This window comes from Aulonocara sp. 'chitande type north' Nkhata Bay, linkage group LG17 (genome assembly GCF_057382095.1).
Source record: "Aulonocara sp. 'chitande type north' Nkhata Bay isolate Kocher_YH1m ecotype deep benthic linkage group LG17, A_spYH_male_GT1.1, whole genome shotgun sequence".
Taxonomy (NCBI): Eukaryota; Metazoa; Chordata; class Actinopteri; order Cichliformes; family Cichlidae; genus Aulonocara; species Aulonocara sp. 'chitande type north' Nkhata Bay.
This window is the reverse complement of record NC_141360.1, coordinates 38,373,771-38,387,356: the sequence shown is the minus strand read 5'-3', so window position 1 is coordinate 38,387,356 and position 13,586 is coordinate 38,373,771. Positions and strand designations below refer to the sequence as shown.

At 44.4% G+C, this 13,586-nt stretch overlaps 1 protein-coding gene across 9 annotated transcripts in view; it reads left to right on the top strand.

The window, feature by feature from the left end:
• sox5 (SRY-box transcription factor 5) overlaps nucleotides 1-13,586 on the top strand; it is a 323,149-nt gene that overhangs the window by 285,544 nt on the left and 24,019 nt on the right. For 6 of the 9 annotated variants that reach the window (XM_086268027.1, XM_086268028.1, XM_086268030.1 and 3 more), the window contains 2 exons: nucleotides 6,545-6,671; nucleotides 10,225-10,310. In XM_086268027.1, coding sequence (XP_086124153.1) covers nucleotides 6,545-6,671; nucleotides 10,225-10,310 — 213 coding nt within the window. The remainder of the gene's footprint in view (nucleotides 1-6,544; nucleotides 6,672-10,224; nucleotides 10,311-13,586) is intronic. The other 3 variants (XM_086268031.1, XM_086268032.1, XM_086268025.1) reach the window with 1 other exon arrangement.

Sequence of the window (13,586 nt, the reverse complement as noted above, 5' to 3'; positions counted from 1 at the left end):
ACAAAGCTCTCTTTTCCCATGACTTTGCAACCTTTTCCCAAACAAGCGTCTCTCCATTGAACGGGCCCAACAATAGTTTCTCACAAGCAGGGGCAGCTGTAGGCAGCCTCGTTAAGAGAGACACACAATCAACAGGCGCTCATCACAGCAGCTCAAAACACTTAGACATCCACATATATGTTGCACACAACAAAGTATGCGAATACACGGACAAACATCCAAAATATACGCCTTCCCTTGCCCGTTCACACATATCACAAGCGGTCGTGGAGAGTGCTGCACACTCGCTCGATGATCAAACACACACTCGTCATCAAAGACTTGGTTGAGAAATACACTGCTTAATCATTCATGAAGAGATTGTCCACACAATCCCACAATACAATGGCCTGCCAGAGAGAGGGCACCAGGTTCAGTGTGTTCGGGTGTGTATGTACGTGTATGTGTGTTTTGTGTCTGTATGATAAGCCCCTTGTGATTGCATTTCCCCCTAACAAGGCTGAGTTCAGCTGTCCCTTCGTGTGTGTGTGTGTGTGTGTGTGTGTGTGTGTGTGTGTGTGTGTGTGTGTGTTTGTGTTTGTGTGTCTCCGTCCTTGGCTTTGTTAGACTTGAACCCCCAAAGGCCTGTGAAGAATGCTTTCAACCGTCCACTTGGAAGAGGTGATGAAATGAAACGAATAATCAAGCTCATGAAAAAGAGAGGAGAGTGACACACATCCTTCATGAAAAGAGGACAAATTATTTATTGTCCTTGTGTCTGCTTTCTTTTCTCTTTTTTTCCCTCTCAGGCTAGCGATATGCGTGTTAGCTTTCGCTATTTAGGCCAGCAGCACTCGCCGAATGCGGTGTAAGAAAGTTCATTTGCACAGACGGGCATAACAGCAGCAGAGGCTAATGGCATACAGTAGGAGCAGCACACGCACATGTGCACCTTCATTGTGTAGACGCTCATTAGTCTTCACAAGTCGGTGATTGGCTGTCTTCTCACTCTAATTGATTCTACCTGAAATGATCCATGATTTAGCATCACTTACAATCCATTAATTTTAATCATCCACTACATACACACACACTCTCCCTCACATTCACATTGTTTTACTTTTGAGTGAGCTGTCATACACTGTCCTAATCCTCAATCTTCCCTGGATGTAACCCTTACTTTTATTGTGATAAACCGTCTAAACCTAACCTTTAATTGAAGTCCTGACCGTACGTTATCTCTAACTTTGCCATAATCCTACACCAAAACCCCAAACATGACGAAACCTTTCCCTCTGGTTAAGCAGAGACCTTGAAAAACACCCTTTATGTTATAAAACTTTGTGTTCATTCCAAGGGTTCAGTCTAACTTGTCCACACAGAAATTCCAAAACAGGAACATGTGTGAACATAAGGACGTACAAGACACACAAAAACACATGCACACACACTTTCCTACCCCCTGCTAGGGGCCTTCTTGTTAAGCTTGAAGGGGTGAGCACATTTTCTCAAACTTCCCTTTACTTTCCTTCTCGTCTCGTCTCATTCTAATTAAACGTCTTGTCTCCGAGGCTCCCCCCGGTGTTTGCCGGGGACGACTGTTGCTGCCGTGCGAGGAAGCGCGACAGGGATGAAAGCAGCTCACCTGCCGTGAGGCTCAGGGCTTACCTTGAGAACACGCACACATTTTTATAGAATTGCCAGACACAAATGCACAATATATATTGAAACAGAGGGATGAGAGAACACAAGTGTGGCCTGCCTAATGAATCAAAACTCACTCATGCAAAGCACTCACACACACACTTTCAACTGTGTCTGCTCCTGTAGCGCTGCCCCTGTGTGCTGTCTTTAATCTCATCAAGAATCACTACTGCTATAGGTCAAAGGCAGCAGAGCAGAGAGAGAGAAAGGAGAAAAAAAATCAGAAAATGAGTAAAGCCACCTGATGCTTTGACTGGTTTAAGAGAGCCCAGAATTGGCGGCAACAGCAGCTAACAAGGTCTCTATTAAGGCCATCCTACACTGGTAACTCTATCTCACATACACAAAGCTAAGTGTAATACCTGATGCAATCACAAGCACAAACTCCTGTCTCTATCTGTGTTTTTCATTGTTGGGAAGAGGCAGACAAAAACATTGAAAAACATTTATTGATTTCCACGCACACGGTGCAGACCATGAACGTAACACAGGAGCACCTCTGTAGTCTTTGCATAGGAGCAGCTAACCCAATTGGCTGTGTAATTATTTAATCACCCCCATTACACCGCAGCCAGTGTAATTTGTGTTTTCCTTACACAGTGTGTGTCAGCATGCACACACACGTATGCACTAATAAACTGGACTACAACCAAACAGCCTTTCCCACTGAGGCCCACCCTCTCGCTCTCTCTCACACACACACACACACGCTTTCTCAGGCACAGATATACCTGTGTGTGCATCCTGCAGTGGCACTGCCACCTGAACCATGCCCCTACATTCACAGCACACTGGCCTAATAGCCCACTGTCCATAGAAAGTTAATGGACTAATATTAAAAGCCAGCTCCCTCTCTCTCTCTCGGTCTCGCTCTCTCTCTCCAAATTAATTATTGGTTCTATCGCTCGCACATCCCCTCTTCAGCAATAGGTCATACAGGTCTTGCATTAATTGCCGGAGCATATGGTCGCCAACAGATTTTAGCTGTGGGACTCGCACTTTAGCGGGGGCTATTTTTTCGCGCGCTCAGATGCGAGCCATATTGTGCGGCGCTGGCAGCTATTGTTCGGCGCATTAACTTCATAGAGCTAATTACTCCCCAATAATAACTTTACCTTGGAGTTTTTAGCGCAGCGCGTGCCAACCAACCTGTTTCGCACCCCATATGTTAATTAGCGGCCACATCTTCATTATGCCGCAGCGGCGCTTTAAGTTCAAGCTGTGCCGCCTGGCGCGTGGTGAACGCAGCCTCGACTCGCTGCCAATTATCCAACTCTTGCTCCCCTCTCCGTCTCTCTTCCTCTCACTCGTTCTCCCTCTCTTGTTCATTCTGTTCTCTCTATCTGCTGTTTATTTCCTGAGAAGTTGTCTCGCCAGGGTGAATTGTCAACTTCTCTCTCTCTTTCCGTCCCCTTTGCCCCTGTGAAATTTCTCGAGAAAAAGTTTCACACTTGTTCTTAATATATGTGATTTTTTTTTTCCCTTCTTCTTCTTCTGCTTAGAGTAATTTTTTTCTTTGTTTTGCATTTAGCTTTCACTGATTAGAGGCATTTTTCAGATCCGGTTTCGTTTCAGGTTTCTGTTTTGGGTGTGGAGGTGGGGTTTGCAGATGAAAGCGGCAGCGCCTCTTATTCTCCACGTCAGCAGTAGCAGTGTGAAGATTTGTGTGTGTGTGTGTGTGTATTGTAGGTTTTCATGTTCGCTTTGGGCCTGATGTGAAAGAGAAGCTGAGGAGCGCATTATTCCCAAAGCTCCTGCTGTTTAAGATGTGCCTTTTCCTTTATGTGAGATCTGGAGATTGTCTGATAGATCCAGCCTTGCTCTCCCTTTCTCCTACTCTTACTTTCTCCCGCTTTTCTTTTTTTCCTTCTGTCAGCTCATCTTTGTCTCTGATTTTTATAGCACTCTCCCTCCCTCTTCTTCTTGTTGGTTTCAAAGTTTACGGTGTGATCACAAGGCAGAGCTCGTGAGTTGCTTTAAGGCATTATTGTATATTCAATATTAAATGGGAAAGAAAGCTCCTACAGTATCAGAGTGATTGATCCTCTGTATTATGTGATAGCCACTCCACAAACAAACACACTCTCAGTTTTTGAGTCCCTCGCTCAGCTTGCTGCGACCCACGTTTCCTGCTTTGTGTGGCTTATGAAAGTCGATAAGTGTGAGTGTCAGTGAGCACGTTAGGCGATTGCTGCTACTGATCGGCTCAGCAGCTGTTACACTAACTCAGCTACTATGAGAGCAACCTATGTATGGGAATTGTTCTCTATAAACCATTCCCCATCTCACTCTTGTCTCTGTTTCTCATCCCTTTGTTCTTCTTCCTCCTGATCTTCTTATCCCATTGTGATGACTCATACTGTACATAATGCGCAACAGTTCTGTAGGCTGATTAATGTCTGCCTATTGTATGCAGGCATATTGTTCTGAGATTTAGAAAAGGAGGGGATGATATAGAGGAGAAGGTAGCTTTTCTCTGGCGTTTTCATTGGCAAAGAAAGAAGCAAAGTCATGTGCAGACACTGAGTCACACAATATAGATATACTAGTGTGTGTATGTATAGTATATATGTGCTACATCTGCCTCAAACTTATCTTACTCTGCTCCTCTGCTCCCCTTCCCTCTCCTCCCTCCGGTATATTACAGCATTTCTAGCCAGCTCTACTCCAGCATATGTCCAATTAGGCCTGAAAGGCAAAGCAGAACTGTTCTGTCTGTGATTCGTCCCCGCAGGGGTCCTGTCCGAGCGTCGCTCTGGAACGCCTCCCCCTTCTGATCGTGCGTCGCAGGCGGCACGACGGTTTATGGTTAACCAAAATGGTGGAGTAATTATTGTTTTTGGTGTAAGGGGGGAACAGGAGCTGCGCTGTGATAGTTTGATTACAGTGCTGCTGGCTGCCGCGTGCCGACACACACAGGAGCGGGAGGAGGGGGATGAGGAGGAGACACAGAAACACACACACACACACACGCACAGGAATTTACAGTACACTGTAAAATCACTGTTGATACTGAGCGACAGCCACTCTCTCTCTCTTTTTTTCTATTTACCTGTCTCAAACACTAACCACTTAAAGGGCTCACATTGCTGAGACATTACCCGATTGTACCGTGGCACCACCACCATTCTTTATGATTGTGCAGCCATTTCCTTCATTCCAGATCAATTTTCCACATCAGTCAGCTTTTACTCACCCATTATCCTATTCAGCCATTACCTTCTCTGGTCTCCTGGCAAAATAAGAGTGACAGAAGAAGAGGAAGAGAGATTAGTTGCAAAGAGGGAGCAAAGTGCTTTGCAACCAGACATGTGCAGGTCATGGGCCTTAAGACATTATCAGGGATTTGATTTAAGCGGGGAAGCCTCACAGTTTAACATGGAATCTTCAGGATGCCCGTCTTTCCTTTGCTTTTTTTTCTTTTAAATTGAACATCAGCTGATGGCTCAGCTAATAGCTTTCTGTGCATCGTATTTGCATATTTGAAAGCTGCATATCATCAGCCTGGTTGGTGTGGCCTCTGCAAGCCGCTGTGGAACCCAACTTCACCTCCTTTCATCCCTTTTTAAACTCAGTCAGTGTCACATCTGTTACGTCACTGATGCCTATTCTGTTCTGAGCTACTCCTGAATTTAGTCTTTCCACAAATGCACAGGGAGGTCCCGGAACAGAGGCATACTGCCAAATACAAATTACTGCAGATGGAAAAAACAATCTTCCTTTTGACTGTAGTGGTCCTGACAGAAATCTGTTTATACTGTAAAACAGAAAAAGACATCATTAAAGGTATAGTTAAATTGACAGAAGCTGTGAAATTGTTAATTAAATATATTACACTTCCAAGACCTGCTTCTTGTACTTCTAATTTTATTTGAGTACAGTGTGGGCGCAGCATTGTTGTAATCTTGCCATTTAATATTCAAAAAACTGGTGGCCAATAAAAAAGGCAAACTGTATGCTTCTCGTTACTGAATAAAAACAACAAAGAGGGCAAGATGTGTCCTAGGGCTGGCTCAGAGGATTACGCAAGATTGTCGCATTATTTTTTTACATTCTGACTTTTTTTTAGAACAATTTCACCATCTTTGCTTTGGGATGCTTTGCTGTCTTCATCTCGCGTTACACCTTAGCTATAGGTAGAAACTCTCCAGTATTTCCTTCCTTCTCCCACCTTTTTCCACTCTCCATGTCTTCCTCGCCTTATCTTCTCCTATCTTTCCTCTCAAACTGTCAGTCAGTCCATCACGCGCAAGTCTTTGTGTGTTGTTTTTGGCAGAACGCTGTTTAGTGCAACCATCTGTCTCCTACTTCTCTCTCCTTCTCTCTCTCTCCTGTCATCCCTGCCAAAGTCACCCATCGGAGGAGCTTCTTTTTCTTTTTCTTTTTTCTTTTTTTTTCTCCCTTCGTCTCCTTTTAAAATCCTGGAAACCTTATGAAGTCGTATGGCTCTCTGCCGACAGGCGCGCACACAGCGTTGTGTCTGTGTGTTTTGGTTGGTGGGAGGTTTGATGCAGGGAGAAGGGAAGAGAGCACCGTCTTCCAAATAAAACGAAAAGGCCAGCTGTTGTTAGAGTTTAGTGAACTGTCCTCGTGACGTGGCTTTTTGTGTTTGAAATGACATGATGCTCTCTTTACAGCCGTGTGTTCCGCATTGATTACATGCATACAGTGTATGTATATGAATGCATTTGATTGTGTCACTGTGCAAACACACCTTTATTTTCAGCATTGTTCATATCGCTCCCAGTGCATGCACACATGAAGAGCTGTACAAATGGACAGGTCGTAATGTTTATGCCTTCTCATTTCCCTTTCTTTTCCCCCTTTTCCTCCCCCCTTGTTCTTCCCCCTCCTTCATCAGCAGGTCCAGGGCCAACTCCCTCCACTGATGATTCCTGTCTTTCCCCCAGACCAGCGAACTCTTGCGGCAGCTGCGGCCCAGCAGGGCTTCCTAATGCCCCCTGGCTTCAACTACAAGCCTGGCTGCAGTGAGTGGCATCCGTGCGCGCACACACATGCTGTACATTCATGAATAGGTGCAACTTTCAGAGTAGCTTTTATGTGTGATGTTTCACATGTTTTTCACCAAGCAAGCAAGGTAGAGTCCTACCATTTTCCCACACAAGGAGTCTGGTTGTTTCCCAAAAGACGAGCTCGCCCCTATAACAACATGTCCCTCTTAATAGAAAAACCAGTCCAAATACACCCTTCCTGTTTACACTCTCTTTATCTCTCTCTCCCTCTCTCACTCAGTCCTTTTGGCTCCTTCCTTTTGTCTTGTCTATTTTTTGATGTATAAAAGCAACAAAATGAAGGCGTCCTGCAGAATTTTTTTTTTTTTTTTGGCTATCACGCTCCGGCTGTGTGGCAATGTGTTGTTTACCATGATAGAGAGAGAGAGAGAGAGACACAGAGATGGGGAGAGAGAGAGGAAAAAAGGAGAGGTTGGTGCTTGCCAGGGGATGCTGAGAATAAATGCACAGTGGGGGGGGTTAGCAGAAGGGGGGGGAGGGAGGGTGGTAATGTGACCTGCCCCAGGTTCTCCTCACATTAACACGGGACGCAGCCAGAACATGTTTCCAAAGCAGCCCCCACACGCGCGCGCGCACACACACGTCCAGACAGCCAGAAATGGCTTTGTGGAATTGCAAACACACACACACACACAAATCAGACACAAATATGTAAGTGTGCGCACAGGCTCGTGCATACTCCCCCCCACCCCACCCCACTTAGAGTTTCACAGCTTCCCAAACAAGTCCATTCCATTTTAATTAGTGCCATCTTCACCCACGCCCACTGCCCACGTAAATACCCTGTCAAGTAGTGGGCTTGTCTTTTCACTGCCTCAGCCAACTTCAACCGGACTGGCACACTGCGGCAGGCCAAGCCGCCCCTGAGAAAACTCTCTGGCAACTTTCGAAGTTGTTGTGAGTCGATGTAGTTTGGTGGTGAAGCTCTAAATAGGACATGTGTAGCATTGTGCGCTGACATATTCTCACGGCGCTTCGCAGTTTGGAAGACAAGAATACATTTTATTTGCACAGTATGGATTTCTGCGCATTCCAAGCCTCTCCTGTTTAAGCACTTGAACAGTAACGCAGTCTTTTTTCACGCTGCAGTTTAAGAAATCAGCTAGCGTCTTCGAGGGAGGATAACGAATAAATAAGTGCAAAACATACCTGCGTTTATGGTTGTAACTTTTTGAAAAAAGCTGGAAGCTTAATTCCAGCTATTTTTAGGGTAGCTTTGCATGAACAACAGTTCAAAATACTCTTCTTTAATCTGATACTAAACCTTGACGCTGCCCCTCAATTCATCCACAGTCTGAAACGTGCCAGTTTAGATTTTCTTCCTTAAACCCAGATGGGCCCACACTTTCAAACAGAAGCTTTGAGCAGAAGCTGGGTGGCATTTCTGTGCTTGAGTCTGGAGGAGAGGCTGAGATGACCATATCAAAGATCTTTGATCTAATGTTTACTCTTTATGATATCATATGGATCAAAACATGTCTGAGTGTGCAACTTCATACTAAGAGATCACTTTGTTATTTGAAATTTTGGCCATGTTTTATATCTTTAACTTTCAGAGTAAACAGGAAAAACCTAAAACTTTGGCCTAAATATGCTGTTTCCTGCTCTAAAGTTTGACAAACTCTGTTTTATTTGTTTGTTATTTGGAGATGAGACTAAAGTGATTCAAAGGGTGTTTTAGAGATGAGTAACCTAAACTAAACATCCCAAGTTCAAAACACAGGTTTTTCTTTTCAAAAATTAAGTCTGAGTAACTTGAGAAATTGTTCAGAACAAAGTAACACAGAAAGCTTTACTCTGTATGGTAAGAAAACTGCATCGTCTCACTGTTGCTTTCATGTTGAAAGATTCTATAATACCTCTTTAAAAATAAAAAATGTGCAAAATTGTAACATCAAAGTCTCACTGATAATGTTTTTGTATATATCACTTGCCCTCATCCATCTCCCTCATTCGTCTGTTTGTCAGTGAGAAATCTCAGCCTCGTCCGCCTAGGTCGCTGTCCTCGAGCCAAGAGCAACATGTTTGCTTTTCTCTGTCCTTCTCCCTTTTGTTACAGCGACCCCCAGGAGGAGCATAAATATCCACTGGGCTCATGTTTGTCCAGGGAGCAAGGAGAACAGACCAATCTCCTAGAATACACAGTCCTGAAATAATTCTTTAATCCCTCCTGCCCTCCTTCCCAACTGGACAAAGGAATGTCTCAGCTTTGCTTTCACCCTCTTTTTTTCTTTTTTGTGTGTGTTATTTTTAAGAGTGAAGATATATGGGAAAATATGTTGTAAGGAAAGTCTGGCTTGTGCCAAGCTAGGACACAAAACGTACACGGGCAAATACACACAATAGATAGAGCCAAGAGGCTGATCACTGTGCTCAAGGTTCAGGTCAGAAATGCAAGGTCAAGCACTGAGAAGCTTCTCAAGTTTTCTTCAGATGAAAGAAGTTTCCTGGATTTAGATATCAGCACAAAAGCCCGATCTCGTCCACCAACTCCTCTTTAGTTAGAGAGCAAGTTCAAATACACATCGGAGCTTTCAACCAGCATGTTTGCACAATATGACCATAATTAAACACCGTATCCTCTTCTTTTCTCCCTTCTGCTCCTCTCGCTGCTATCCCTCACCCTCCACCTTCTCTTTCCTGTTATCTCTGACCTTTCTGTCCCTCTTTTTCTTTCTTTCTCTCTCTCTGAGTAATTACAGTGCAGCCTATCTGCACTTACTAACTAATAATCCAAACTCGCCCCTTTCTCCCCTTTCTTTCTCCACCTCGCTTCTGTCATCTCTTCCGCCCTGTTCATCCATCTATCTCTTGATTTATCACTCCTGACAGAAGGGCGAGAGAGGGATGAAGGAAAGGAAGAGACAAAATGGAGAGGTAGCGAGTAACTTGTGAAGAAGGCACCAAGAAGGAAAGAAGCAAAGGAGAAGAGTGAGGGGAGCAGTGAAAGCAGCGCTGTGTCCACAAAGCAGGAGAACAGACAGTTGAGGGGGAAAAAGGGAGAGCGGAGAACAGCAATCGGCAGTCGCGGCTCTTAATTACGGTGCTGGGGCCGGCTTTATCAGAATCCCTTCACCTCACTGCTCTTTGTCAGGGGGTATTAAGGAGGAGGACACACAATCAGGCTTTTCATTAGGGCCTTACCGGCAGCGGACACAAAGGATGGCTTTAACAGCTGCAGAAAGGGACTCAGGTGGCAGCGGTGGTGGTGGTGGGAGAGAGGGTTTATGGGGGAGAGGAGAGAGGGAGCAAGAGACTAAAGCGGGATGAGAGGGAGGAGAAAAACAAAAGGATGAGGGGAAAGAGTGAACAAGAGAGATGGAGGCTGATAGGAGAGGAAAATGGAGACGTGGGTGGAGAAGGGGTCACAGAGCCATCCTAGTCTAACAGGGGGGAGGTGGAGAAATTGAGGATAAGGTGCCATTGGTGTGTAAAGTGCTCGAAAGCAGTCATTGTTTTTAATTTGATATTTCATTTTATATAGAAAAAATGTGATTCTTGTCTTCAGGTGACCCCTACCCTCTCCAGCTCATCCCCACAACGATGGCTGCTGCTGCTGCCGCCACACCAGGTCTGGGACCCCTACAGCTCCAGGTAAGGCTATAGCACCTACAGCTGAGCTCTCAGAAATAAACGTAGGGGCCAGAAACATAAAAATGACTTCCAGGAGTAGCCACAAACCTTCAGATATATCACAGACGTTTCTCTTCTCACTGGGATGATGCCATTGTGAACAATTCCCCTAACCCTGACAGTGTTCACACCACATTCTGCTGCTCACTGAGCTAGACAAGACCACAAACACAGCCACAGGGGGGGGATGCGCAGCTGTCACTTTCAGCCAAAGTGTTGACACCAAAGTGATCCCACAAAAACATGATCTTTAAGATCAGCGCTCAGGAAAGAAAAGCACACACAAACAGAGAGATGTGACAAATGTAAGCGTAGCCCTCGGCTTTGTCCTGTGATAGGGAGCAAATGTGGTTGATGCAGTTCAGTGGGAGCCGGCATGGAGAGCAGAGCACAGAAATATTCAGATTGGCTGTCAGAGGTAATTTGGGGGTGATGCTGAAGACATTTCAATCTCCCTTTACAGCACAGACTTTACCGAAGGCTCTGAATAAACCAAAAGAGGGATATTTCTAACCTAAGGAATAGGTTTGGATCACTGTACTCAAGCATGCCTTTAAAATGAAGTGTCCAAAACTTTTCGCATCACAAACCAGAAGTCAAAGCATTAAATCATTCTTCAATCAATCATTCTTCATTTTATCTGTTTCGGAGATGTTGACCAAACAAAGGAAACTATGACAAAGTTGAACCCAGGATTTAAGGGGCAGCTTACATCTACATGCACCTCAGGGGACTCTGTGGAAAGCAGGGCAGAGATGAGAGAGAGTTAAATAGGAAAGGTAAAACACAGGTGGGAAAACAAGCTGACATCTGTTATCCAGCTTAAAAGGAGGATGAGATTCGTGCTTTTCCTCTGTGTGTATGTAAAATAGGTGCCCCTATGGCGGCCACTTATGTAATCTTGACCACTGTCTGCCCTCACACGACTAGAACTCAGAGATCCACGTCGGCTTTGGGCCCCCCTCTCAGAGGGGTTAAGAGCTTGCACTGGCATCCTCTCACTTGCCTGTCTGAAACACATTAAGCACTAGTGCAGGGCTCACCCTCAGTACACTTGGCCACCTGTGTACATCTGAGAGAAACAGCTGCATTTGACACACATGTTTTCATGTAGTTCTCCACGTCTTTTCACTTACACACAAGGGGAATGATGAGAAAATATGGGTTAAAGGTCAGACAGAGGGTGTGTAATATATTTGCACCTGTCAGCCAAAACGTGCAGCTCCATATGCTAGACACTACAGGGAGAATAGAATAGCTGTGTAACTCTATCATGGAGAACGGACCCCGCTGTCGTCACTGATTTCATTATTGCTTGCGCGCCTGTGTGTGTGTGTGTGTGTGTACGTTTGTGTTTAGCCCCAGAATAATTTTCTCTGTCTGTTATCACTGCCTCAATCTAGCTGTCCATATGTTCGACTGTGTTCAGACTCACTCAAAATCTCCAGTCGAACAGCTTTGTCCACCTTGCAATCGGACACACACACACAAGCAGGGAGGGGCAAAAGAACACAACAAGTGCAAAAAAAAAAAAAAAAGGAAAACCCATCTCACTCAGTCAGATTTCTTTCTTCCAATCCTCCAAGAGAAATACACATCCACATGCACGCTCACACAAACGCAGGCGCACGTTGAGATTAAGGCTTTGTCACAAAGAAACGGATTTGCCAGGGCTAACACAAGTACAGATGTCTCAATGTGGATGGATTTCCTTTGGGATTGTCTCTGCGCCCTCATTTGATAAGGAGGTGTTTCTGTCGCCCAGACGAGACATGACAGTTAGCTCGGCCCCCGGGTCGCCACGGCAACACAGCGGTTTGGCGGGGAAGACACGAGTGAACCCATTCAGCCGACACGCATACACAAATGAAGACAGAAAATGAAAGATTTTCAGATACAATGGACAATAAACTAAGGTGCATTCAGGGGAACATGCAGACATGCCCACGGGTGTGTTATTTCAACATGTGGGCTGGACTTGAACCACACACACACACAAACATAGTGATTACAGTTTGTACACACGCTTCTCACATATGCTACACTTCCCGTGCGCCTGGGGTCTAAGGTTTAGTCTTCAACAATATGAAGAATCTATATTTGTTGTCCAAATTGAATTAAATTCAAATCCAATATATTTTGATTTGAAAAGGAGTTAAAGGGCTTTTTTGACAGTCCATAAAGAGCCTTTCTTATCTTAAGCACTATTGATCCGGTTTAGGTCGTTAACTTTGGTATCACAGCACATCTGACTGACTCACTTTGGGGAAAGTGGTATATTATATACACCCACTGATACAATATAGGATCAAAAACTGCATTTGGTACCTTGCTGGTTCAGTTTGCTTAAATTAGTATACCTGGCAATTTTATACATCCCTCTTAATTTTCTGCTAATAAATGACTGAAGTTATTGTTTAAAAACAGCAGCGGCTCCTGTACAAGCAGCTTGCATTGATGAAACTGTAAGCAGTATAGTCTGAGCTATGGATATTCTTCCTTTTCCAGTGTATAGGTGCAGGATTTTTTTTTTTTGCTCACTCACTTATTTGCCTATGCAGGCATGAATACTTCCTTTAAATACACTCATATATTAAGCTTCTCTATGTAGCTCACACTTTGAGCAGTTGCTAATGTGATTTTTTTTTTTTTATTGCTGATAAAGCTGTTAGAGGAGAGCTGTAGCCTAACTGGGCAGTTGTGTTATTAAGCTGTCTGTGTAGGAACAACAGCCACAGAGAAACTGTTCAGCTGTTACTCTATGTAACTCTAGTTTTATGAGTATGAGTGTAGCCTCTAATAGGCTTCACCACTGGTTGTCTTGGGTGGCCAGCTTTTAGTCTGTCGTGGCTGTGGATACCCCTTGGCTCCACTCCTTGTCAAGTGCCAAAACACAGAACCCCACAATCTTTTGTTGGCACGTTATCAACTAACACCTCTGTCTTTTATGTCCTATTTTCTGTGACATAGGACTCTGCAAACCCACTAAAATGTAAAAAAACAAACATATTTGTAATTTAAAGTTAGAGAACTGTTAAATTGATGAATTCTCCCTTAAAGTCCATAATATGAACAAGAATGTTACTTTGACACAATCCTGCATAAAGTTAGTTGTCAGGCAGTCAGCTCATATAAGCTGATAGCTCCGTTTTTATACATTTTTATGCATCCAAGTGGCAAAGTTTACACAGGGCGCAGTATTTGCTTAAACTTGCCCACATTTCCTGCACAACTGGA